The 26213-nt window shown below is 46.8% G+C and overlaps 3 protein-coding genes across 5 annotated transcripts; 2 read left to right on the top strand and 1 right to left on the bottom strand.

Moving 5' to 3' along the window:
• The first annotated feature begins 265 nt into the window (after positions 1 to 265).
• LOC135403287 (cathepsin G-like) lies at positions 266 to 2262 on the top strand. Of its 2 annotated transcripts, none has more exons than XM_064637176.1 (5): positions 266 to 357; positions 440 to 599; positions 790 to 925; positions 1214 to 1465; positions 1786 to 2262. In XM_064637176.1, the coding sequence occupies exons 1-5, from the start codon at positions 294 to 296 to the stop codon at positions 1918 to 1920; spliced, it is 747 nt and encodes a 248-aa protein (XP_064493246.1). In that variant the 5' UTR covers positions 266 to 293; the 3' UTR covers positions 1921 to 2262. The 2 variants fall into 2 exon arrangements, with proteins under 2 accessions (XP_064493246.1, XP_064493247.1); XM_064637177.1 differs by having other exon boundaries at positions 268 to 357; positions 455 to 599.
• A 1703-nt stretch (positions 2263 to 3965) lies between these two features.
• On the top strand, positions 3966 to 7739 carry LOC135403288 (granzyme G-like). Its single transcript, XM_064637178.1, has 5 exons — positions 3966 to 4599; positions 4706 to 4853; positions 6132 to 6273; positions 6368 to 6595; positions 7027 to 7739. Exons 1-5 carry the CDS (start codon positions 4533 to 4535, stop codon positions 7162 to 7164), a joined length of 723 nt encoding a protein of 240 aa, XP_064493248.1. The 5' UTR covers positions 3966 to 4532; the 3' UTR covers positions 7165 to 7739.
• A 3733-nt stretch (positions 7740 to 11472) lies between these two features.
• Positions 11473 to 26169, bottom strand: GNA11 (G protein subunit alpha 11). Of its 2 annotated transcripts, none has more exons than XM_064637171.1 (7): positions 25980 to 26169; positions 21571 to 21755; positions 20167 to 20321; positions 19333 to 19461; positions 18282 to 18411; positions 17368 to 17521; positions 11473 to 15771 (listed from the first exon to the last, which is right to left on the bottom strand). In XM_064637171.1, exons 1-7 carry the CDS (start codon positions 26113 to 26115, stop codon positions 15581 to 15583), a joined length of 1080 nt encoding a protein of 359 aa, XP_064493241.1. In that variant the 5' UTR covers positions 26116 to 26169; the 3' UTR covers positions 11473 to 15580. The 2 variants fall into 2 exon arrangements, with proteins under 2 accessions (XP_064493241.1, XP_064493242.1); XM_064637172.1 differs by lacking the exon at positions 25980 to 26169 and adding an exon at positions 25481 to 25625.
• Between the last annotated feature and the right edge of the window lie 44 nt (positions 26170 to 26213).

Below are 26213 nucleotides of genomic sequence, written 5' to 3'. Positions count from 1 at the left end.
CCTGAGGCTTTGGGACTATGGTGTGCCAGGCTCTCTCTGCCCTGGCCTTTCTGTCTTGTGCTATCGCTCATCAATCACAGCCACAGGCCACATGGGCACTGAGCAGACCAGGGCAGCAGCGATGCCCACAGACCTGCAGGGGTGCTGCCCTGTTCTGATTAGCACAATCAGCCCATTGCACATGGTTTCCTGGCTGCTGGGTACAGCTGGTTCCAGGGTATAAAACCAGCCTCTGGGCACAAGGAAACTCAGACTTCCACACATCTTGGAAGGAGTGTCCCGCTGTGGGAGAGATGTGCCAGCCTCAGCCACTGCTGGCCCTGCTGCTCCTGCTCTCCTGCCCATGGGCCAGTGCCAGTAAGCAGGGGTTCTGCAAGCTGTTGCAAGTGAGGCTGCTCGTCTGGGCTCTCACCTCAGGAACCATTGGCTCATTCTGCAGTGGGGTGTCTTTCAGGTGCTCTACAGGGTCAGATTGTGGGGGGCCATGAGGCGCAACCCCACTCCCACCCTTACATGGCATACCTGAAGATAGGGATGTCTGCCTGTGGGGGCTTCCTGGTGGCCCCTGAGTGGGTGATGACAGCTGCACACTGCATGGGGTGAGTACTTCATATGGGAGCTTTATCCCCTTGTTTCTCACCTAACCTGTGATGTCCTTCACTGGAGCGTTTTTGGAGTAGGTTCCTCTTCCTCCTGTTCTCTGCAGCTCTCTCCACCTGCCTGCCAAAGGGGAGGGAGCTGGGTGACACCCAACCTTATTCCCCCCTCTACGCTCTATGTTGTGGCCAGGAATATCACAGTCATCCTGGGGGCTCACGACATCCACAAACCAGAAACAACCCAGCAGGTCCGGGGAGTTCTCAGATACCACGAGCACCCTGAATACGACCCTGACACCATGTTTAACGACATCATGTTGCTCAAGGCAAGGCGGTTCGGCAGTGGGCAGTGGGGCAGAGGGTGGGATGGGGCTGTGGGTCTGGCAGGGTCCACCTCTGCAAAGCTGCTTCTGCCCAGACTGCTGGAGGCAGGCAAGACTGGAAGGGACCTGGGAGGGAACCACTGGCAGGGCTTGGAGCCATATGCCACGTTCACAGGAGCTCACTAGAGCTTACAGTGCCACATGTCCTGCTAGACCTCCCCTACCTCTGCGTAGAAAGCATCCTTCAGCTCTCCTACTCATAACCTTCTCCGAAACCCTGCTTTCTCCCAGCTGACATCAAAGGCCACTCTCAATGACTATGTCAAGACCATTCCACTGCCCAAGACCAGCAGTGACCTCCCCACAGGCACTAAGTGCAGCATCGCCGGCTGGGGTCTGATTGATGAAGACCAGGTGACCAACAAGCTCTTTGAAACCAAAGTCTCCATCTACAGCCGCAGGAAATGCACCCTCTTCTATCCACATCTTGACACTGGCATGGTCTGTGCTGGCAGCTTCCATGAGCTGAAGGATTCCAGCCAGGTAGGGGCTGCCAGCAGGCTGGGGTTTGGCTCTCTGAGAGCAGATGCTGCTGCTGCCACAGATGGAGCTGATTCCCAGGGCAGGCAACAAGCATTTGATCTGTAGCTCCCATATGAACCAACTCTCTGGACATCTTGAAACCACAGTCCCTGCACAGTAGCAGAGGTAGAGCCCCAACTTACCAGCTTGGGGCAGCTCCTCCAGCCAGGTGGGCATGTGGGGCAGCAGCAGAGCCATAGCCCCCCTAGGCAGGGAGGGACCAGGGGAAAACCTGTTCCCACAGGGAAAAGGCCTCTAAAATCAGTCTCATCTGTCCCTAGGGAGATTCTGGTGGGCCCTTGGTATGCAATAAAGTGGCACAAGGCATTGTTTCCTTTGGGTATAACGCCCCACCTGGGGTCTACACCCGCATCTCCAACTACCTGCCCTGGATCAAAAAAGTCATGAAGAAGTAGCAGCAGCCACGGCACTTGCTCCAGCTCAGATGTGGCCCTGGAGACTGCAATGGCTTCCTTCCTGTCCCTGCTGAAGGCTCAACTCCCTCCTCTCTCCTTGGGAACCCAAGTGACTTGGTACACATGAGGGTCCTCTTCATTCTGTTCTGAGGCTGTCCCCTTCCCTGCCCATCTCAGGCAGCCACTTCAGAGCCATATTAAACACCCTGACAGAGGCAAGAATAGTCCCTGATGGCACAGAAAGAGGCTGTGCCACAACAGACTCCATTTCCTTCAGAGATAACACTGTCCCCTCTTGAACCTTGCTGCACTTAAAACATCCACAGTAAACTCAAAGCTGCATTTCCCAGTGTGTGTTGTCCTTCTTGTGGTCTTGCCACAGAGAGAAGGAGGGAGGGTCTGGCTGCTGCAAGTGAGAGGCCAGACTGTTGGGACAGCAGCAGTCATGGCTCTGCATCCTGAATTGCTGGTAAGCTCGGAAACGAGCTATGGTTGCCCTTCCTGGGGTCATGGGGATGATGAGAGGTTTGCAAGGAGAAGAAAAGCCCAGTTAGAAATGGGGTGGGAAAAGTGATGGGCACACACTCGATTTACTGACTTCAGCATCATTATCACCTTCCTGGAAGCAGCTGACAGCTGACAGGACATGGTGCATCAGCAGTACCAAGACTCAAAAGCTGCCATTCTCTACAGAGTAAAGGCTATCCCCTCTGCAGGGACCTTATGGTTGGGAGATGTTGGACCCTAGGACAGAGTACAGCCAACACAGCAGGCTGGATGACAGGGTAAACCAGCTGTAGGAGGCTTCACTGGACTTTTTGTGGACAGTGGCCTTGGCATGGGGAGGGTGGCTGTTGAGATGTCAGGGACAGAGCTTTAGGATCCCAGAGAGGAGGCAAGGGCGAGTCCTAGCTGGGGGCTGTCTGCTGTGAAGCTGGTTGGCATGTTTCTGTTCCTCTTGGCAGAGTCTGTTCCAGTGGTGGCCCAAACCCAAAAGGCTTACGGCTCTCAGCCAGATGGTGCTGAGAGACAAGCTTCCCCCACAAAGGATGCTTGAGCAGACAGCTCCTGCACTGGAGTCTGAACCGCCTTCCATGGTCTGCACCAGAAGAAAAACAACCTGCCCTGTGAGCCCTGTCTCCTTTGTTCTAGTTAGTTTCTGGTAGCATCTCTTATATACAGAGAGAGCTAGAGCTTCCTGGAGGAGATGATGAGGGACAGAGACAATGCATTGGTAAATAACTGAGCTACTGAGCATTCTGGCACAGAATGACAGATGTTTGTGCAAACTCAAGAGGAGACTAAGCTGGTTTGTGGTGGGGAAAACCGGTGGGGAATTTTAAACATATAGAAAGTGTGCAATCCAAGGGAAGGGGGTACTTACCCTGCTCTCATGGTCTTTCAAAGTCTCCCACTAGTCGCTTCCATCAGAGGGAGGAGATGACCTACAGTCTGCCTGATGTCTGCTCATATGTCCTCCATGTTCCTGCCTGGGATGAAGGGAAACTATGTCACCTTTGCCTTCACCACCCAGGCTGCCCCGGGGAAACTGAGAAGGTTCCATGTTTGGGCTTTTGCTCACAGCTGCTATCAGTTAAGAAATCTGCAAGTGAACAGGCTACAGCTGCTTATCTGTGCAGTGTGAATCTTTGTCACGTCAGGGTTTTCCTCGAAGCTCCAGCCCTTGCAGTCTTTGCACGAGAATAGGAACCTTTAGGCTTAAATTTGGGTTTTACCCAGTGGCACTGGAGGCAGAGAGGAAAGCAAATTTACCATCAGTTAGCGAGGCCAGCAAGGAAGTGTCAGCCCCATTTCGTCACAGCTGAACTGTGAATGTTCAAACTTTGCTCTTATCATAGAATCCCGGAATGGTTTGAGTTGGAAGGGCCCTTAGGGGTCATCTCATTCCATGCCCCCTGCCATGGACAGGGACATCTTCCACTAGACTAGGTTGCTCCAAGCCCCATCCAATCTGGTCTGGAACACTTCCAGCGATGGGGCAGCCCCACAGCTTCTCTGAGCAACCTGGGCCAGGGCCTCACCACTCTCACAGCCAAGAATTTCTTCCTAATATCTGTGCAGTGTTATAAACACATTCACATCAATTTTGCTCCATTAGACAAGACTACACCTACTGAGAGAGAGCAGGAAAGCCCTCAACTGCCACTTCATGGTCTTTGGAACTGGTGCATCAGGTGAAAGAAATCTTGATCTTGTAGGGCTGCTGATGAAAATTAAGAGAGTTTGCAAGTGTTCAACAACAAATAGAAGCTGCAAGGGAAGAGTCCACTGGAAGTCAAAGAGATAAGGGTGAGCATGTTCCCCACAGCTTCCAGCACAAAGGCAATGACCTAAAATTGGCTTTGGGTTCATAAGGACGTCAGATACCCCAGATCAGGCCCAAGATGAAGGTGGGTTGATGCCCAAGGCTAAGATTGACTGAAATCCCCTCTCAGATTGCTGAGGTATGCAACTTGAGGAGAGATTTGTCAGATGAGTCTGATTTCTGTGGTTTCCTGGAGTCTGGTCTCAGGCTATAAAACCTTGCTGAGAGCAGGAAGAGACCCTGGCTGCACCCCACCTCTAAGGGATCCACTGAAGCCCAGAACACCATGATGGAGCACCTGCAGACACTCCTGATCCCTCTCCTGATGGTGATGTGGCCCCCAGTCAACACCAGTAAGTAGAGTGGGCTGGAGGCAAGGAGAGGGTTGGGGAAGGATGAGTCCCAGACAGCATATCCTGTGCCCTCCAATCCCCTTGTCCTCAGTCCTATCCATTGCAGATTATTCCTGGAATCGGAGGGAGGGAGGAGGTGAAGCCAGGACACCCTCCACACCCTACATGGCCTATCTGCAAGGAAAGAACAACCATTCCTGCGGAGGGTTCCTTGTGGCCCCGAATTGGGTGATGACAGCAGCTCAGTGCCTTGAGTAAGTTTTCGCTGTGTTCATACAGCACCTGGTGCAGTGAGGGGATCGCACCACCATGACCCGGGTACCATCTCCTACACAGAGGTCTAAGAGTTGGAGTCGCTTCCCACATGGCCATGGGCAGACTCTTTTCCCAGCAGGGAGCACAGGCTGTGCTGTGGGGCAGGGCACAGCTGGGGGGACAGCACCACAACAGCTCTCCCTGCAGCCTTCCCTGTCTGTCTCCCCAGCCCGCCCTCATATACTTACCTTTCTTTTTTATTCCCTCTCCATGACTCATTTTATTCTTCCTAGATGCCACCCAGAGGTCAAAGTGGCTTCTTCCCTTGCTGGCACTGACCTGCTGGCATGGCAGGGATGGTTGTTGTCAGGCTTTGTCCTTCCTGCCACCAAGAGACTGTTCGAGACTGTTAGCAGAATTACCTACTATGAGCAAGCTGCTTGCCCAGCCCTTTTCCATCCCTCCAGCTGGACAGCCTAGGGCATGGACAGGCAGGAGGGCTTTTCTATACGTGCATGACTCTGGGTGTAGCTACCGCTCACCTCAGGGCTGACAGATCTGCCCTGGTGCCAGTGACCCAGGTTCAGGGCCAGTCCCCACACCCGAGCAGCAAAAGGGAGGACCAGCAGAACCCAGGAGCCTGGATGTCCACATCTCACCTGGGAGACACATGTACCCAAGGTCCTCCCAGTTTTCCCAAGGCAGCCCCTTCTGCAGATGATGTAAAGGCAAGTAAAGGGACATAGAAGGCTCCTGATTCAAAAATCCCTTGACTTCCACGGGCCTACCAAGCCCAGACCAACAGTCCACATATCTTAGTACACAGCAGCAGCACTGGATCAAATTTGCCCAGTTTGAGATCTAGAGGTAAAAGAACCCTTGCAGACTCTGCCTGTAAGACAGGAACTTGCTCTGCCTCTTGTCTGGGCAGATTCACTGGCAGAGCTCCTTGATCCCACCGTTCTTCTTAAAACATGCATATATAACACAGTCTGTATATAGAAAGTATATACTATAAACACTACATATGTGTACTATTGTATATATAGCATACAGTGTATCTATGCTAATAGTACATATACATTAGTATATATATGAGAGAGCATACGCATAGATATACATATATATATATACACACACACACTCTATACACAATGTATGTAATATATGTACACATGGCTGGTCTCTCCTGGCCATATCCTGGGGAGATTAGCCTCAGTGCTACCAGGCAAGACAGGAAAAAGCTAACAACATACACTATGCTTGATTTTTATCAGCCACAAACCTCTGACTGTCATCCTCGGAGCCCACACAGTCCAAACAAAAGAGAAAAGCTGGCAAAAGTTCGAAGTCGAAGAGTATCACTACCACCCATGCTTTACCAGTCCTAAGGAGGGAAATGACATCCTCTTGCTGAAGGTAACTACCTGCCTGGAGCAGAAGGGAACAGCCTTCATCACAGCAAATGTACAGGCCAAGCACTTATTTCTCTGTTTTCTGTCCCCTTGCCCAGCTGAACGGCAATGCCACCAGCAACAGCTTCGTTAGGACCATTTCCTTTGAAAAATCCAAAGTTCATGGTGGGAGTGTGTGCAGTGTAGTCGGCTACAAGACACCCACTGGCACATTACGTGAAGCCCCTGTCACCATCATCAAACAAAGGGACTGCCTCAGCCACTACCCTGGGCTTGCTGAAAACTTGATTTGTGGCCGCAGCACATCTGCTGAGGTACCTGAAAAGGTCAGTCTCTGACTTAGGTAGGAGGAAACTATAGGGACAGTTTTAGCCCTGGGTGAAGCAGAAGGGACAAGAAGATCCTTGTCTTCCCATGGCAGAGAACCTTGGAGTCTGCAGCATTACTGTGGGATAACAGCTTGGTCAGAGGGGTTCCCTCTAAGTCTCGTAGCTGGTCAGAGTGCGTTTTGGATCTGCAGCCAGCAGAAGGGCAGAAATGAAGCTTCAGTGTTGGTCCAGCTGTAGCTGTGCTGGGTCCCAAGCAAAGCTGTCAGCAGTCCCTTTTGGACTCAGAGCTATCCCCATCCACTGCGAGTCCAGGCTTCTCCTGGAGAAGCTCTGTCCTGATATATGCAGCCTCCCTGATCTTTGCAAAGGCACCCTTTCCCTGGGGACCCCACATAAATCACTGATCTCTCTCCTTCTCCATTTCACAGGGTGATGCTGGGGATCCACTGGTCTGCAATAACAAAGCCTATGGCATCTTCTCCTACAGGCATAACAACTGGCCTGGTTTCTACACACACATCGCTCATTACCTTCCCTGGGTCAACAGTGTCATGAAGTCAGCATGACCCTGTTCTCCCTGCAGCTGCTGCCCTGGAGAACTCACACTCCAGAGCCTCATCCTCACCAGCTTTCTTTTCCTTTCTCACTGGGAAACATCCTACACTGATCCTCATGGATGTGACAAGGACTTCTCTGTGGCAAAGCCGAGCTATGCCAGTGGGGGGCTCAGCACAGAGATCAGGGCTCGACTGTGTTTATTCCCTGTGCAAACTGGGGAGTACCTGGTCACACAGTGTGTGCTTCCACACTGCTGCCCTTATTTACGCCTTTTTCAAGCTGGCTGGGGTTACAGCTCTAGAGGGGAAGCAGCCGGGCAGCCCCAAGAGAGCTGCCAGTAGCTGCTGGGATGTCTGTTATCCTTTGGGGAAGGCTGTATAACTAGATCAGATGGATCCAAATAACAGCATCCTCCCTGACCTTTGCATTTGTGACAGCAGATGTTTGGGTGTCCTTTGCCCAAGCCCTGAGGTTTTAAGGTTGCCCAAGCTCCAAGGAAGACACTTTCAGTTCCTGCTTCACTACTGCTGCTGCTGTCCCCTACCTCTGAAACCTGCTGCCTCCTTTCTCCCCTCTTCTGTACCTCCAGCGTTGTAAGAATACATAAAAACAATAAATTGCATCTGTATTTGAAAGCCTTTGTCCTGATCTGATTTGGATTTCTCCTGGCCACTGGGTTCAGTCCTGAACAGCTCAGAAGAAAGTCACTGCTCAGACTAAGCCATGAAGGCTGGAGTGATTTGGGCAGAAGGTACTGCAGCAGCTCAGCTCTCCAGAGCACAACACAGTTTTAGGGAGGCTCTGACTCCATCCCTCCCCACTGCCCTCTCCAGCTCTCCGCACCCCACTGCAGCTGGACTCAGGCAGGTGCCCTGAGGGAGGGACATCCTGACCAACTCTCTGTCACACACAGGTGTTCATCAGGGCACACTGAGTCATTCAGGTCTTTTTAGTGAAGTTGGCACCAAAGAGAAGAACCACACAGACCCACCATGGCCTGATATTCAGCAAATATTTTCTTTCTACATTTTGTGGTTTAAGACAAAAAAATAAATCCCCACCTCTACTATAATAGAATTAAAAAAATATTACAATCAAAGGAAATTAACTTGGAGATTTGGCAAGAAGAGACCTAGCAAGAGGAGAGCAAACATTTCCATCAGATGCTTAGGATTTCATTGAAGGATTCCAAAAACCCACTTCTGGGGAGTGTTTGCCTTTCCTTATGTTCACCTCTGCCTAAAGGGGACTTGTCAGAGGCCAGTACAGTATCTGCAGCAGCACTGTACACAAAACACTAGACCAAAGTTTTGAAGACTCCAAATACTTTCCAAACCTTGTCATTTAAAATGCCTGAAAGTCCCCAGGTCACTCACCTAAGAAAAGCTGCAACTGAGCATAGTTATCAATGGGTTTTCTGTGGATGATGTTGCACAAGGAGAGCACCTTTGGCACATTTCTGCTGAGTTTTCTATGCACAGAGTGCCCTCTTTGGGCTGGCAACAGTGCGTGTTCTTCAAGGTTCTGTCTCTAAACAACTTCTGAACTGATCCAAAAAATTTACCTCTTACAGTTTGGAAGTACATTCATGGCTAAGCCGAGGAAGGTAATTCCCTTAGGGTTCTTTATATCATTTAATCTGCTCTGAATCAAGGGTTGCAAAGCAGAAAACTCTTTTCCAATCAGGCTGCCAAATCCTTTCCAGAAGAATTCCAAGGGTGCTCTCATCCTGCATCACCTTGACTGTGCAAAGAGCCTGTCAACTTTTGAAGAATTGCAGATTGAAGGCCTGAGACATTAGGAGGAAGGATACAAACCAGCATAGCAGGAGAGACCTGCCTTTTGGGTGCTTTGTGAAAACACCATGTATTTCCATGGCCAGGAGCTACAGATACTCACCTGAGATGAAGGGAGGAGCAGTTCTGGGAGCAGTGCATAGAAGTGGCCAGGGACAAGAAGTAATGGCACCCAGCTGGGGATGCAGAACAGCCCTGGGCAGCAGCTGCGGTCCCTGCCAAGCCACATCCTCATTCAGTTCGGCAGATGCATTACCCAGGAGCTTCATACAGACCAAATGTGGAGTCTTGTCATACACTCCAGTATGGGAGCCACAAAAACTCTTCAAAAGCCACGAGTTCTCAACTCATGGTAGTACAGATGTTACAAAATTTGCTTGTAGAGGCTTAAATTCCTGATCAGACTGCATCACAGAAGATAAAGTAACTGAAAGACAACTACTGAGGAGAGCACACAAAAAAGAGTTTGGTTTAGAACAAACCTTTGCTTAGCCTAGGGGCTCAAGAAGTCACTGCTCTTGACAGCAATGTTGCACCACCAGCAGCTGCCGTTCCACAGGCCAAGCTGGTCCCACACTTCTGAGGCACATGGCACCAACCACAGAATCCTGAGCATGGCAGGGTGGGGTCAGGCTAACACGGGAGAGAGAGCTGAAGTGAGAGGAGGGAAGCATTATATTCCTGCTTTATAAATTTCCTATGACATTTTACTCTTCTTAAGCTGAACAGATGCTTCTCTCGCTTTCCCAAAATGGCAAAGGTAATGCTCAAAGAAAAGAGCTTTCTCCTGCTACAATCATCCTGAGGATGGTCGTTGTCCAAGGACAATGCAAATCCTGAAGTCTCTCTTTGCCATTTTCTTCCACATGAGATTTTTTAATATGAAAAAATTGAAAATTGATTTTCTTAATGTCTGGTCCACCCCTGTGCACAATCCCAAGGAGCTGCTCTGGTGTTGGCAGGGACATCCAATGGCCTTGCAGCACTAATACAACCCCAGTCCCTGGGCCAGCACACTTTACCGGGACATTCCTCCGGCCCACAGCCCAGCTCTGACAGCCCTCTTCTGCCAAGTCCCTCCATAGCAGGCTGCAGGCTAAAGGAATTATTCAGGCAGTAGCAGGTGGCTTCACAACACAGCGCCTCCCGAGTTCCCAAGACCTCCCCTTGCATGATGCGGTACTTGCATGTCAGAGGAGCCAAGGGCCTCTCACCCCAGCAGCGGAGGTGGAGGCAAGGAGGAGCTCACTGTCTTAGTGGAAACACTTTATTCAGTCTGAGTTTGAGGGGTCCTTGGGAAAGCAGTAACCATGAGCTTGCTGCATGGGCTGTTCCCTCAGCTGCCTCCTTCCCTAGATCACTCCAAGACTGGCAGGGATCCCCCCTCCTGCATATCCACTGCCACACTTTGGCAACAGCCCCCTGCACACACACCTGCGGCTGGCAGCGGGCAACCTGCACACGGGGCAACTGGGGGCTGCAAAAGGCCCAAACACGAGGCTCTCACAGTCATCTGGGAATACTGGGCATTAGTTTTAAGACTTCTTCCCTCAAGTCTCAACCTGTTGATGTGATTTAAAAGAGCATACTACGCTCTTTGCAAAGACCAGCACAACACGTGACCCACACAGAGCTGAGGACATGAACAACAAACCAAACATACTGCTTTCAGCCACTGTGACACACTCCCTGGCTGGTGAGGAGACAGAGCCACCAAGAAAAGCAATGTACACTCACCTGTAACCAGAAAACAGCGACAAGGGCCGGCCAGTGCTGTGGCCAACAGACCAGAGTTACCCTCCTGGTGCAAGTCAACACAACATCTCAGGCTGTCCAGTACCTGCAGCTTCACCTGTGTTAAGTGACATTGAAGGGAGTAGAACATCCTCAGTTGCAGGTTCCGAAAACACAGGCAACCTCACATACAGGAAGTCATCCATCTCTGCCCCCTCCCAGCTGATTTAACCTGAAATTCCTGGAGAATGATCCCAGAGAAAAAGAATTAAACTTAACAAACTCCATACTAAGAAATCGCTTTGCCAAAGCTTTCACAATCATCCATCCCTGGACTAAGAGATAATTTTAAGCCACGTTTCCTATTTCAGTCCATGTTTCTAATAGACAAGACTGGAAGCAGTTTTAGTCCCACCAACATTCCTGCTATTGGCAACAGATATCCTGTTGGAATTGTGCCTGCAATGGGCTGATGCTACAGCAAGAGGTAGTAGCAAATACCAACAACTTCATTATGCAATTCTACTCCAAAATCCCAGAAAACTTTAAATCAAGATGCCACCATTGCATACCTGCACCCCAGTCAGTGTTCACACTTCAGGATTACTGGTACAGTGCATTATACATAGTTATTGCATATTAAAACACGCTTTGTTTCTATGCCTCAGGGTCCTGATTTTCTCAGCAGGAGGCAGACCCTGCTTCCATCAGCTACAGAATTTGCTAAGCCAACCAGGGAGGAGGAGAGGGGGAACGAGAGTGAAGAAACACACGCTCAAACACCACGACTTTTAGGAACAAAATTTATTCCAATTTCAAACAGAGAGTTTATTTCAGGAGAAAGATATGAAAATCAATTTCCATCAGATATTTCTGTAATAAGGGTGTTGCCCAGCAGTCAGAGTGGGATCTTTCCAAGAAACAATCACACTCCTGGACTGGAATGAGACAGTTTGGAGTCTGAATAGATCCTGACACTGGGCATCTTATTCAGAAACTCCTTTACCCTACCCTCTTCCCTCCCCACCCCCCAACACGCACAACAATACATGCATTGCAAATTACAAGGTTTAAAAACAGCATTTTATATAGTATCTTTTTAAATAGGATAATGTTTACATTGTCTTAAATCAGGATCCTATAATATACAAGTATAACCAAATAATTTCCACCACATTGGCACTTGTAAAGAGTCTCTGGCACTACTAAAGAAGGGGCATTGGCACAAACCATACTCTTAAAAAACTGGGTGCTGCGTAACACACTTTATCTCTGCTGGACTCTAATGACCTGGGCTCTGTACAGGACAATACAATGGTCAGCACACTCCGGAAGGTTTTTTTTTTGTTTTGTTTTGTTTTTGTTTGTTTGTTTTTGTTTAGTTTTTTGTTTGTTTTGTGTTTTTTTTGTTGTTGTGGTTTTTTGGTGTTTTTTTTTGTTTTCTTTTTTTTTTTTTAACCAATAAAACACATGAAGAAAAACCATAGGCCAACATTGCTAGGAAGCAACAACAAGAGACCAAAGAATCCAACTTGAGGAGAAGGGGAGAGGCAGGAAGGGAAGGAGCTATCTGACACGCAGCAGGAAGGGGCTTTTGCTCACCAGATAGCCAATCCACATGGAATGGTGCAAGGAAACGGGATGGTCCTCTGCTCACTGACTTCAAGTTTCAAACTCATTCAAAGTATGTTGGTTTCTTCAGCAGAACAAAGATTAAAAGTGCACAAGGAGCAGAAGTTAGCCAGGAGACCACTTCCTCAGACTCTAGGTTCCCTACAAGAACGCAGTTTTACCTCTTTTCTGAAAGTCAATCTGTTGTCTCAACCTGCAGAAAATTCCGACAGCCCTCACTTTCAGAAAAGATGATATAGGCAAATTTGGTCTAAGGTTTGGCACTTTTGCTAGGACAGGCATTTGCCAGCCAACAGAGACTGGAGCCAGTTCTGCAGAAATGCTTTGCTGGCCAAGCTGGAGGCACACAAGCTACTATTTACTAAGAAAAGCATGTGCTAACACTGGTATCTTCTCACATATGATACAGTCATAGACAACTCCAGATGATGTGCACAAGTCTGATCCATTCCTACCCCAATTCAGAATGAGGTTTCAGGAACTTGGGAGAGTCACTGTGCAACGCTCTGCCCTCCCCTCCACAATGCTCAGCACATCGAGCCAGTGATCAGGCCAACAGCTACACTAAGCAGGTGCTCCATAAGGTACAGCACATCCCTAAATCTTTGTGCCCATAGTCTCCCACAGTTGCCCATGATGATGCAGAGTCACTCTGCAAGAGACAGATGCCAAGATCCCTCCTCCAGTGCCAGGGCAGCAGCTCTTAAAGAAGGGGAAGGTAGGAAACAAAGACAAAAAGTTTCTGATTCAAGTGGAAGTACCACCATCATTCACCTCGGAAAAAAAAAACTTCTGGGAAGTTATTTCCAAGAACCTGTGTATCTCAGTGCCAGGTTCATTGCTGGCAACAGCTGTAGTGTGAACCATTTACAAAAGGATCACAGAAGCGTTAAGAGGCTGGTGCTGCCGTCTGCTTCAGAGGGACAGCACTTAGAATACATGAAGATGATTATAAATTCCTCCTTATAGGACAGTTTCTACAAAATGGATCATTTTGACACAAAGATGAAAAAAAAAAGCAGTAAAATTGATGCAAAGCTGTCTGACACATGGGAATCCCTCTCATTCCTCCCAGGGGGTAAATGCAGTCCAGAGCATGGCTATGAGATGCTATGTTTTCCTCAGCATCACCACTTGGCTAGACCGGCTCTTTAACTGTTTGTCCCATGGCTACTGTTCCAACTTAAGCTCTCTAATCACTTGTAGCAGTGCTTGCCATCTTCTGTAGTGCTCTGAGGAACACAGAGGCTTCACTTGGCTATTCTGGAAATCCAGAGGGATCTATAAATAAAATTATTCAAAGTTATGTCCCTCCATATTTTAGTGTTCTAAATCAAAGCATCTTAAGCATCTCAGACAGTTAGATTTACATGTTGTGCAAAACACCGATGTAGTGCTCTGTCTACAAAACAGACAAAATATCAACAGCCCCTTTCAACGGTGCAGCTCATTTAGTCTTTTTCTGCTGGCAGCCTGCTAGCCTTCAATGGGGCAGTCTGGCTGATCCAGAGATTTTGGACCCAGTGCTATTTGTTGGAATTGAAACAGAAGCATTAGTGATGGCCAAATGACACATGTCCAGATGTGGGTCAGATCTCCCTGCTTCACACTCACTTCTTGTCTTGCCACTGCACTTCTTGGCCAGCAACAGCTCCTCAGCACATCTGCTGACTTGCCTCAGCAACTTGAAAAAGCTTTCTAATGTGCAAAGGCTTCACATCTTTCTGCTTAGTGGAGATTCAGGTGGCATCTAGAATTCAGAACTATTTCCAATCTGCCTTCCACCTGCACCAGCAAGTGCTGCTGCCTCTCCCCTCCTCTCCTGCTGAGCCAAGTGCACCCACAGCAGTGCTCTCCGGGTTCCACAGCAGCTGTGCTCCAGCCACGACCACTGTAACTCGGTTATCACACCCGCCCAGGAGCAAGTGCGTGTGCAAGTCTTCCAAAGAGGAACACAGCAGCATGTGCCACAGGGAATGCATAAACAGGGGAGAGAGAACTGCCGCTCCCTCCAAGAGCTACTCTCACTCTTCTCAAGTAAGAATCCTACCAGTGTCCCCAAGTCTGTCACCCACCAACTCTGGTCCTTTCTAAAACTCTGCAAGTTGGACAGGAGTGAGGAATTCTTACTAAGTCATTCACACATTGGCACAAAATGCAATAAACAAGGCCTGTTTGCTACTGGTAGCAAGAAAAGACCTAGAGGATGGCACAGGACTAAGATTTTCAATCCAGCCAAAGTCTGATGTTCAAATGCCACAATTACTCAGTGTGCTTTCGGAAACTGCTGCATAGAGAAGTTGCTCATTGATGTCATATACTCTACTCAACAAAACGTATTTTCTCTCAGCAAACTGAGCCTTGTGAGCACACAGCCACGCATTTGTGGTGTGGAGGGGGATGTGTGTGAAAAAGAAACAAGAACTAAATAAAATAAAACAAAACAGAACAATTACAGTCAGGCACTTCCCCAGGCTCAGCAGCTATTGCTCCAAGAGCTTCCATCATTTGTAGTCCATGAACGAAATACAGCAACATGTAGCAAACTATGTATAGAACATCAATAATTTAAAAAAAAAAAATCACAGTCTCCATATCTTTTATAATTGATAAGAAAAAAATAACTCAGAACATATAAAGAATGGAAAAGTGATGGCTTTTTTTTTTTGTTTTGCCATTTTTTTTGCACAACAGTTGGAGAGCAATTGCTCCTCCCCAACATTTCATCACAGTGAACCATGGAGAGTGTCCTGGGGAAGGGAAGGGAAAGGAGGGGGGAAGCAAGCAGATTTAGCAAATTACACCAGAGGCACCCTATAGCACAAGGCAAAGGGACCAGTAGCATTCTGCACTCCCACTGTCCAGTGAATTCATAATCTCAGCTGGAAAGTGTTTTTTCTATATATACCATGGGAATGAAAGGGAAAAAAAACAAACAGTGGCTAAGCAACAAAGGAAAGACCAAGATGAGACTGCCTTAGCTGCTTGGCAAAAATTAAGACGTAAGCAAGGTGCTGAAGAAATGAGGCATATCCCCGTTAACTGTGAAATAAAAGCAATTTGTTAAAAATATGAAATCAACTACTCTGTGGACAGAGACATGAGACTCCAGGATAACACTGAGCACTTGCCACTCCACAGATCAGACAATTTGCACTCATTACATCATCAAAAATTAAAACTTTTTTTCCTGTCATATTTAAAATTTCTTTTTTTGTCTTTCTTCACAAAGAAGCCTCTCAAGGGGCAAGAGCAGAGCAGGTCAAACCAGGTTGTACTCCTTCAGGTTGAGCTGTAGGATGGTGTCCTTGACAGCTGCAAAGACGAAACGGATGTTTTCTGTGTCTGTAGCACATGTGAAATGGGAATAGATGATTTTATCACTGTCAGGATTTAAATCCACAAACATCTTGAGGATGAACTCGCGGGCTGCCTGTGCATCCCTCTGTGGGCCTGCAGCGAACAGAGACACCAGTGAATGGATTCATTCCAATGCATTCCCCAGGCTGATCCATCAGAATAACTGCCAGCCTGCTTTTTCTTATGGGTTACAGAGCTATAAAGAAGAAATTAAGATCGTTTATGATATAAAGGTCCGAGGAGCTGGAGTGTCTCATGCTTTTCAGTTATCTAACCAAAACCCAAAGCTGGGCACTTTGCAGACACCAAGGGGTGTGCTTTGGAATCCAGACCTTGGTAAAACCCTGGGTGGGAGGGACGATGCTGCAGAGACACACAAAGCTCTCTCCTGGAGATGGAATGAGTATTTCTTCCTAATATACAGGTGGATCTTATAGGCTGAAGGACACAAGCATATGTTTTGGAAACAAGGGTTATCCTCAGCCAAAAGTGCAGCCTGTCCTAACTGGCTGGTCAACTCACAGGAGCTAAAAACTGGAATTTTTGCCAGTTTTTAATTCATATTGCTGACAGCTCCCAAGAAAATAGTCACCTACTGCTATTTCTTTCACAGAACTGCTGTTGTCACATTCTGCATGGCAAATATCACCTCTTCAGGGGATGTATGATGGGCAACCTCCAACTCACAGGCCATGCAGCACCCCTGAAGGAACTACAGTGAACACTTGTAGGAAAAAACAAAAGTACACTGCACTCCCTGACATTGAGATCTGTCTCCAGTTGTTAAGCTCCATTTGAAGTAGGCACTGTCTGGGTGGCAGCTCTTCAGCCATTCCCAGCCTGCTGTAAAAACACGGTGTTCCCACCAGTGCCCATGCTGGGGGCACAGAACTCCAGATGTAGGAGGACAACTAACAAGGAGCAATTCCATTAGTCTTTTAGAGGATGAAAGCTGTTAGCAAAATGGCAATTCTTCTTTTACCTCATACTTTTAAAGCATAGAATGACAGAATTAATACAGGAGAGCGTGGCAAGAAGTGTGTTGCTTGATCTCATTCTCCACTACCTTTATTTTCAGCCCTGTACAGATGTTACCAGCCAGCTTTAAACGCACTCAAGTGAAAAGCCTGAAATACTGCTTTGGCTACAGAACATTGTTTCAGATGGGAATTTCTCTGTTTCACATAATCTTATTTTCCCACAACAGAAGACAGCATGCTAATAAGAATTTCATGCTGCCTGAGATTTTTCAGCACCATCATTTGAACGACTTGGGTATTTGACCAGTCAGTTTCTCAGAACAAAGACTCAAGTAATCTCTTGACTAGAGGTTAGAAGGTTCAGAATACCAGTAAATTGCCATGTTTACGAAACTAGTTATATGCACAAGCACACAGGGAAGAAAGTTGCTTTATATAATACTACGGTACTCTGCAGTGCATACTGGAGGGGGTAATTCTTCATCTAGGAGAGGTTCATTATTTGATCATTCAATCAGATTCCAGTTGTCTACGTATGATTAAGCTATTTTTATGATTTTTTTTTTATTGCTGTAGGCATTCTTCCTCAAATTAAGATGTTTTCTCCATTTCTAGATCCTAATTTTCTTTGGAAAACAAGAAAGTTCTAACCAAACCAGCTCCACATCTTATTCTAGATATATAATGTACCTCCTTAAAAATCACTCACCATCAAACTCCGGGAAATAGTCAACGAGGTGGGAATACAGGATCTTGTCTTCCAACAAATCTTTCTTGTTGAGAAAGAGGATAACAGAAGAGTTTTGGAACCATGGATAAGTTATAATGGTTCGAAAGAGAGCTTTACTCTCTTCCATCCGGTTCTGAAACAAGAAAAAGAAAGCCTTATTTTCACAAATGAGCACTAAGACGCCTTTCTGCTGCCTGCACACATACTCAGATCCATAGTGATTCAGCATCTCAAACACTACATTCAGAATGCTTTGGCCCTAGGTAGGTTCTGGCTCAAACTGCATCAATAAATGGAAAGGAAATGCAAAATCTGATGGACTCCAGCTTCGTTTAATTGCCAAGCCATTCATATCAAAACACTTAAAAGCCATTTTATGCTTTGACAGTCATATGAGAAGACTGGCCAGCAATACTTTTAGAACATGGTTTGTCTAGTAGAAAAGGGGTAATTGCTGTTATCTAGTAGCATTTTTTTTATCTATTAGCAAGTGCCAAAATTCAGATTTGCACCTTCAAAGAGCCCAGTCTCTACCTAACAAGACAGCAGTCACAACCCAAAGTACCCCAGCGTGGTAAGAGGGACATGATCTGAGAAGGTGCCTCCCCCCACAGTGCCTTCCACAGCACACAGGGCTCCGTCACTTCAGAGTATTTTGGTTTTACTGGGGAAGTGGAGATGATGCGAATGCCCTCTGCATTTTCCATTCTCAGGGACATCATGTCCCGTTGAGGCTAATGTTCCCTTTGCAACAAGAAGAACTGAAGGCCAAAACCAACAATACTTGCTAATCCAACTTGGCACCAAGCACTTGGGTACCAAGCTCCAAGGAGCTAGGAAGACATTCCAGCTTTCCTTCTACCCTCCTGCAGAGTTCCCATTCTTTGACTTACCTCATTATCCGATTCCACCAGAACTTGGTCATATTCACTAAGTGCTACTAAAAACATGATGGAAGTCACATTTTCAAAGCAATGGATCCACTTCCTTCGTTCTGATCTTTGACCTCCAACATCCACCATTCTAAGGAAGAGAAGTACATACAGTATCACAGAGGTACTGCAGTTCTCTGTCTGAATGCAAAGGACCAGCAAATGATGAGAATGAATGCAGTTCTTTACCACTCCAGTTAACATGTCATAGGGATGTGCTAGTATCTGCCTGCTAACAAAACCAGCAAGTTTACAAAATATCCTGTTCCAGAAATACATCAAACTGAAAGAATGGCGAGTGATACCAAATTCAACCTCCTGATACCAGCATTACCATTTCTGTTGCATTCTGCTCTGGTTTGCTAACCATCAGTCCTGAGTCTGAAAAGATGAGTCCTTAAACTGTCCTCTGTCAAATGAGCAAACTACTTTTGTTTTTTACTAAAAAACCTCCTTGCCTCAAAGCTTCTCAGTGTTGTGCTCTTCACACCAGGCTTGATTGCTGGCTTAAGCCTCTCAAGGCCATCTGTTGCTGCACCAGCACAGACACCAAGTTTTGGTGTCATCCTGAGAGCACAAGGTAGGCACAGAAAACCATCTCCCAAGGCAGATGCTAGGTGTGACATACAAGAGAGTATTTCTTCCTAGTGGAAGAAATACTGGTGGGTGGCTTCAGCTACCAATACTTCACTCAACTGCCTCACAAGCCACAACTTCAGCCTCAGATGCCAGCAATGCAGTCCTTCCCAGGGAAGGCACCAATTCCTGCAAGATGGTTCACTGGGTTTTAAGCGTCACCGATTCAAAAGCAGGTTCTTTTTTCTGGCAGTCAAAACATTGGACTATCTCCATTAGAGCAATACCTATCAGCAGATAATTCCACAACACACACATCCACTCAGAGCCTCTCAATCAAGCACCTGGACACTCTAAAGCAATCCATAACTTATCCTTCCTGAAACCATATCACCACTCTCTCAGTTCAGCTGTAACATGAATACACCTTCAGTACCTGAAGATAATATTCTCTAGGTCAAAGGGGTACTCTATGATACCAGTTGTAGGAACTCTAACCCGTAGCACATCTTGCTGAGTTGGTAGATATCCTGGGGTAGCAATACGATCCACGTCACTGAGATAGCTACAGGGAGGACAGTGGAAAAAAAAAATACCTTAGGTTGCAGCACATAAACATACAGATGTAAAAACTGCTACATTTAGTCATTCCCTAGTGTAACAAGAAAGTTAGAAGTCACCTGAATCATTTAAAATATGATGTGGAAAAGTAACAGAATACATTTTTGGGGAACAGTAATTCACCAGCCAGCCCCCTTGGAGGATAAACAGATATACTAAGGACAACTTATCAACTCTGTATAGCAGTGTGGAAGACAATCTTTACACAGAGAACGTTTAAGTACAGTGGATGCTTTATATTTCAGAATCAAGTCTCATCTGTAGCGTAGAAACATATACTTATTTACTTATAAAACATCTTCTCTATGTTGCCAAACTTAATGGATTTTTTATTAATAAAGTCTAAGCTACACATCCACGTACACCTGTAGGCCAAAGGACAAACCTGAGGAGAAAGAGCAACACTCCTGCTGCCTAAGAGCCAGGATCAACATAGATGGCAGAAGGTAGGGATTCTGGCCTCAGGTATATCCAGAAGCAGATGTGTGAACAACTGCCTTTAACACCCATCAGAACACCTCATAGCCTCATGAAAAGCAGCAAATGGTAAGGAAACAAATTCTAAGCTTCAATAAAAAAAATTGGACAGGTATAATTTGTTAGACCATCACTCCCACCTACCAGTGTATGCTCGCGATTATATACTTACTATTTAGCTGAGTCAGAAAGCTGATATTCTCTTCTCCTGTCATAACACTCTTGTATTCCAGGGTCATTCCACAATGTTTTAATTGCACTTACATATGGCTGCTCAAATGTCATGACCTTTTCTACATCCACTTCTCGGATCAGCACTGCATTGGCCTGGAGATTGAAAAGAGAAAGAAAAAAAGTAAAATAACCAAAAGTAAAAAAAAAAAACAAAACAAAACCAAAGCAAACAAACAAACAAAAAACCCAACTAAAAAACCACCACGAACCTGGGAGGTGTGGGATCTGTGTCAGAAGGAGGGGGCACCGGTCATGGCAGGAAATAAAAATTCCCACCCTACAATTGCTAAACAAAGGAAGGGCTACAGTCATTGCCACAGCCTGTGGCATCCGTGAGGTGACTGTCCACATCCAGCTGCTTTCTGAAAGGGCTTTTGCCAATACCACCAACCCCAGGAAAAATAAAAACCAAAGCCAAGTTATCTGGCTTTATCTTTATCTTATGGTAACTGCGCAAGTTATCATAAGTAAAAGTTGGCAGATTCTACCTATCAGAACCCCTTCACCATGCCCCACGTAAAGCACAGGCAAGGCAAGCTTCTTCACACCCTGCCCATTCTCATCACAGACATAAAAGGTGCACCATCCAGTCCCTCTAAACAGTTAGTCAAAATCAGCTCCAAGGTACTGTGTGACAGAAGAGATAAAATACAATTTAACTTCAAAATATTAAGGATACTATGCATTAAAAGAAGCAAACTATGCTAAAAAAAACCCTATTTTCCTGGCATACCCTCACTTCTCATTGTCCTCCCCCTCAAAAAGCTAAAATAATTTAGACCAGATCTGGCTGAAAAATCAATTCCTGGTCCCAAAATGAGTAAGCCAGACTTTAGCTCAGGTAATGTTTCTGTGGTTGAGACCAAAATCCATCAAGAAAGTTTTGTACCCTTGGTCAGCAGCTATCAGAAAAATGGATGGATTGCAGGAACAGGGATAACTATCAGCACAGGTGTCTTTTGGGTCCAGCACGTATTTTGCCAGCTTCAATTTCCAGTAAGTATAGTAACTCACGCAAAGAAAATGCCAGACACGTTTAACAACACTGAATCCTGGAAATGAGTAAAAATACCACCCCTCTTATACCCTACATCATATGCCAATCCTTTGCTCCCACCACTCACTACGCAGACTAGTGCACCAACCACCCAAAGTTGCTCTATCCCTTAACACAACCAAGTAAATGGAGTCAGGTATCAAGAAAATGTCACAAAATGTTTATGGAAAAGAGGTCAGGGAGATTGAGGATGCAATGCAGAAGGACACAAACAAACAGGAACTTAGAAGTCAAACCCTAGAATCCTCACTGCCTAAAGACGTGCAAAACCTGTGAGACACTTACCTTGTTCTGTTCATATTTGTACAGAATCTTCAGGGTTTCCATGGCTCTTATCATAGACTGCATGGCAGTGAAGATGTTTTGGTACACCAGCTTGGTGAAGCCTTTTTTGTCCTCTTCAGAGTAGCCTGAGCCATGAATTATACGCATTTGCTTAATGAATGTGCTTTTCCCACTCTCCCCAGTGCCTGCAGAATGCAAGAGAGTGCATTAGGAGCCATCACAAGCAAGGATCCCAACAGAACAAAGCAGGCACTTCATACCTTAAAGTTCCTATTACTATAACCAAGCACACACTACTTCCAGCCACTTTTTCTAGTTGCTTTCCAGAACGGTAAAAAGACAGTCTGGGTAGGCCTGCTCATCCCCACTAGGAACCTGACAGCATGAAAGCTTGTCCTTTACAGAAGCCCTCAAAAGCAGCCCTGGTACTTATTCCAAATCTCATGTTACAGCCACTCCCACACGTTCTGCGTCAAGAGGCCCTCGTCCGTCACACCTGACCTATTCCCAGATACTCCAGCAAGATGCTACAACCACGGCACCAGCCAGGAAGAGCCTGGGCATGCTCTTCAGTTAGTAAAGCACTACAGACCGAGATGACAGGGAGTGCCAAGGGAAGCCCACTTGCACAGCAAAAGAGTGAACTTCCTTTCGCTGTAACTTGGCACAGAATGCTCTTTACCTGATAGACTACACGTCTTTTCATAGGAAAGAACTGAACACAACAGAAAAAACCCCAACTCTAAAGGAGAATGGAGCTCAAGAAACTACTTGCTTATCCATCTGACACAAACAACTTAATCAGCGCGTCTGCCTCGTATCCTAAACTACTGTGCAAACGTGAGGTTTGTTCTCAAGGACAGAAACAACAATCCCGATTGTGACCCAATGCATCTGATCCAGCTCACAGCCTTTGAGGACGAGAGAGTTAAAGATGGTGGCTGACAGGAGAGCAGAGCAGGCCACTGCTCAGAGCTGCCGGTGCTATGCCAGGGTCCCCAGGGATCCCCTCAGCTGCAGCCTGCTCAGCAAGGCCACCGCTTCCTCCTGACACAGGTTCACTGTCGGGCCTCGGAGCAGATGGGAGGGCAGGACACAGCATGTGCATTACACAGTCTAGCCCTTCCAACGCTGGCTTCCTGCACTGTCACTTGGGCAGGTCCTTCCACTCCTACATTTATGGCCCCGGAAAAGTGTCATTTAACATGTGAAGTCCAACAGGTGATATAAAAGGACAGTGGGAACTTTTCTAGCACAGTAAGTTCACCATCAGACAGTACCCACACAGTTACACAGCCCTGTTACATTCACAATTCCACTGGTATTGTGGGAAGTTCCCTGCAACATCCGCTCCGTGCACACACAGTCCTTTGTGGAGGGGACACATGGGCCAAGGACTCCCCTACCTCCACACTTCACCCCATGAGCAACAGCCTAAGGGGATACCACTGACATTTCTGTTGAATGCTTTTGTTCAGCCTTCTAAAAGTTGCTATCAATATGCAGGATACATAGAAAAAACAGCGCTCTAACACAGTATCCCGGCTCACTTGGCTACTGAGACCAAAAACTCAACTGTATCCCATCAGTGACAAATCCTTTTGATCTGCAGTTAAAAATAAGGATGCTTGCAGAGCCCTGGTTCTCACCAAAGGCACCACCAGGTACTTCTCACACCAGGGGAGAGATGGATTCAGACTGGATCTCATTCATCCCTGTACACAGCTACTACTCACATGTAGACTCTCAGTTACATGTTTATCCTGGTGGGCTAAAAGGCAAACAAACAAATAAATATGCTCAGGTAAAAGCAGCAAGCACCTAACTAGAAGCAGAATGTTTGAAATAAACAGCAAGAACTGGCAGAAATCATGTCAGCATAGTCAGAAATTAACATTGGAAATACTATTAATACGCAGCAAACTATCTCCATCTCAAACATAAAGGTATACCCTAAGTGGGGGAAAGTTTGGAAACTGAAATCTTTTCTGGTTTCTCTCACTGTGGTGAGAAATACTTCCTTGTCTTTTACCACAGTGACCAAAACTGAAAGGGGAAAAAAAAAAACAAAACAAAATGGTGGTGCTTCGAAGCATTTCAACAATGAAACCATAAGAGAAACCTCAGCACCAGACCTTTGCTTGCTTCAGAACTTAGAGAGTTCAAACACAGATTCTTCCTGTCACTCCATCATCCTCCCTTTTTTGGTTCCGGGGTTGTTTTTGTTGGGGGGGGGAGGCGGGTTGGTTGTTATTGTTTGTTTTGATTTTTTTAAAAAGGTGCCTCTTGCTTTCCCCAAGGCCACTGACAATGCAGCACAGCACTACACCAGCAGGTTACAAGCTCTAGCGGGCAAGATCTACAGCTGTAAGGGCACAAACCCCCTTTTAATACGACAATGTTGGGAAAGGAGATAATCTGAATTCACTGTTTCTTCTATCAACACGTGAAAGCAGCAGAGTTTACAATAACTTACTAATGACCCCCAAGTACCTCACAGGCACTTGTAAGTACATTACTCAGTCAACAGTATCCCACGCTTAATCACAAGCAATTTTTGTACAAAATATTCTCCTCACCCAGTAAAATCACAAATGACTACCTTATACCAGAGGGCAACGTCCAACACCTTGAATTTCTTATTACCAGGTTCATCACTGATTAGCACTGTTATTCATGCCAATTTTCTGTTTTAGGCTTTAGCAAAGTAACTATCATTAGATGAAGTGAAAAGAAAAATTTAACATGGTTTCTTACAAAGTGAAAACTCCTTCCATACACTCAAAAGTTTGGAGATTTGGGAAAGCCCTCTTACTAATTCAATCATTAATACTTGTGAATGTTAGAACTCCACATGACAGGAGCAACACAGAAGTATAACAGCAGTTATACCAAGGAGAGAGAACACGTTACCTGCCTCAGCTGAAAGTGGGCAATGTGCTGTATGCAGTGAAAAGCATCCAGCAAACATGGTCTAGGAATGTTGCTTATCCAATAATAACCACCTCATGTAATTTATTTTTTTATTTGATGCTGAATCTTACTTAGCTGTATCTTTTAGAAAAGCAGAAAGGATTCTCAAGCAATCTGAATTATTTCTAAAGTGAAATCTTTAGATCCAGTGGGATCTTCTTAACCCAGATCTATTCTATAGTGCCAGCCTATTTTGAAGCAGCTGCTTCTGTGGAACTGTTTTAGGGAAGCATGAGAAAGACACCCTCCCTCATCTACAAGCCTTACAGAAACTGTCACAGCATCTCCGAAGAGCAGAAACGTCAAGCCCTCGATTTTACTTTTCACCTGAAGAACAGGAACACATCAATTATGACAGATTTGCAGTGAGAAGGACAACCGTGGCCTTCACTGAACAGTTATCACCAGGCACCACTGGAGCCCTTCAAAGGGCTGGGCATACACAGCCCCCCCTCACTTCTGCAAAGTGCTACGTTTGTTTTCACAAGGGTCAGCTTCATTTGTACCTTAATGGCTTGTCAACAGACCCCAAGTGAATAAACTCAATCCATCAGATCTGCTTCAGATTTCAGCTTAAGATGACACAGTATTTAAGCCACAAAGCAGAATACATTTAAGACACAAGCAATGATAAGTCACAGTACCCATGAAAACTGTAATTTAAGTTTAAATCTGGGGGCTACCTAGACATGAACATCAAACTCACTGCTGAAGAAGATGTACATGCCTGCAATCTTCACTGGCTGCTCTGGCAACTGATTACCCATCCCTATACACTCACCTAAACACAGCAGTTTTCCATCTGCACAGAGAACACTACTACGTTTCCATATGAAGACCTAGATTCTTATGGCTGCACAGCTGATCTCTTCCTCCGAGGGCAATGCTAAACTCTACAGACATTTCCTCATCAAATACACAACTCCTGCATTCTTACTGTCTCCTTCCACTTCAGAACCACTACACCACGCTGCCAGCCCTGCCGGCTCTCCCAGGGCTGTACAAGTGGAACTCTGTGGCTTAGGGGCCGGAGGCCAATTTTTCACTCAAGGCCCAGGAGTTCACCGACAGTACTGGAAACCATCAACTCCATCAGCAAATTTTCACATGCTAACGAAGGCCAGCACGCCCCGAGAACCGTTTCCTCGAGACAAATTTCACGCGCGTGTGTGCGTGCCCGCCTTCGGAACCAGGAATTTCAGCTACTTAGTTCCTGCTTATGTCAAAATCCATTTTGACAGCGAACGCATCACAAAATCAAACAAAGGGCAGCCAATGAGGCGGCCGCCCCGCACGGCTCGGGAGCGGCCCCGAGCGCCGGGCTGAGGCGGTGATGGCTCCCGCCGCTTACCCGCCACACCCGCTCCCCGCCTGGCCCGGCCACCCGGACCTGCCGAGTCCCGGGCCAGGCCCTGCGGCGGCCCCGCGCTCCTCACCCAGCAGCAGCAGCTTCAGCTCGCGGCGGGCGTCGCGCTTGTCCCTCCGCAGCTGCTTCTCGATCTCGGCGTTGATGCGCTTCGACTCCTTCACCTCGTCGCTCAGGCAACAGGCCATCATGGACTCCAGAGTCATGGTCGCGCCGCGGCCGGGACGCCCCCGCCCACCCCCCACCCCCCCGGCACCGACCACCGTCCTCCGCAAGGCCGGGAGCCCGGCCCGGCCCGGCCCGG

Source organism: Pseudopipra pipra, chromosome 27 (genome assembly GCF_036250125.1).
Source record: "Pseudopipra pipra isolate bDixPip1 chromosome 27, bDixPip1.hap1, whole genome shotgun sequence".
NCBI classification, from domain to species: domain Eukaryota; kingdom Metazoa; phylum Chordata; class Aves; order Passeriformes; family Pipridae; genus Pseudopipra; species Pseudopipra pipra.
Note: the sequence above shows the minus strand (reverse complement) of the source record. Positions and strands in the feature narration are given on the sequence as shown.

What these genes read in the sequence shown, in the direction of transcription:
- LOC135403287 (XM_064637176.1), top strand. Translation starts at nt 294, where the DNA reads ATGTGCCAGCCTCAGCCACTGCTGGCCCTGCTGCTCCTGCTCTCCTGC. An exon ending in CTGCCCATGGGCCAGTGCCA is followed by an intron (nt 358 to 439) that starts GTAAGCAGGGGT and finishes CTCATTCTGCAG; the next exon opens with TGGGGTGTCTTTCAGGTGCT. An exon ending in ACGACATCATGTTGCTCAAG is followed by an intron (nt 926 to 1,213) that starts GCAAGGCGGTTC and finishes GCTTTCTCCCAG; the next exon opens with CTGACATCAAAGGCCACTCT.
- LOC135403288 (XM_064637178.1), top strand. Translation starts at nt 4,533, where the DNA reads ATGATGGAGCACCTGCAGACACTCCTGATCCCTCTCCTGATGGTGATG. An exon ending in GTGGCCCCCAGTCAACACCA is followed by an intron (nt 4,600 to 4,705) that starts GTAAGTAGAGTG and finishes TATCCATTGCAG; the next exon opens with ATTATTCCTGGAATCGGAGG. An exon ending in ACAGCAGCTCAGTGCCTTGA is followed by an intron (nt 4,854 to 6,131) that starts GTAAGTTTTCGC and finishes GATTTTTATCAG; the next exon opens with CCACAAACCTCTGACTGTCA.
- GNA11 (XM_064637171.1), bottom strand. Translation starts at nt 26,115, where the DNA reads ATGACTCTGGAGTCCATGATGGCCTGTTGCCTGAGCGACGAGGTGAAG. An exon ending in GCTGAAGCTGCTGCTGCTGG is followed by an intron (nt 21,756 to 25,979) that starts GTGAGGAGCGCG and finishes TGCATTCTGCAG; the next exon opens with GCACTGGGGAGAGTGGGAAA. An exon ending in CTAGAGAATATTATCTTCAG is followed by an intron (nt 18,412 to 19,332) that starts GTACTGAAGGTG and finishes TCTCTTCCTTAG; the next exon opens with AATGGTGGATGTTGGAGGTC.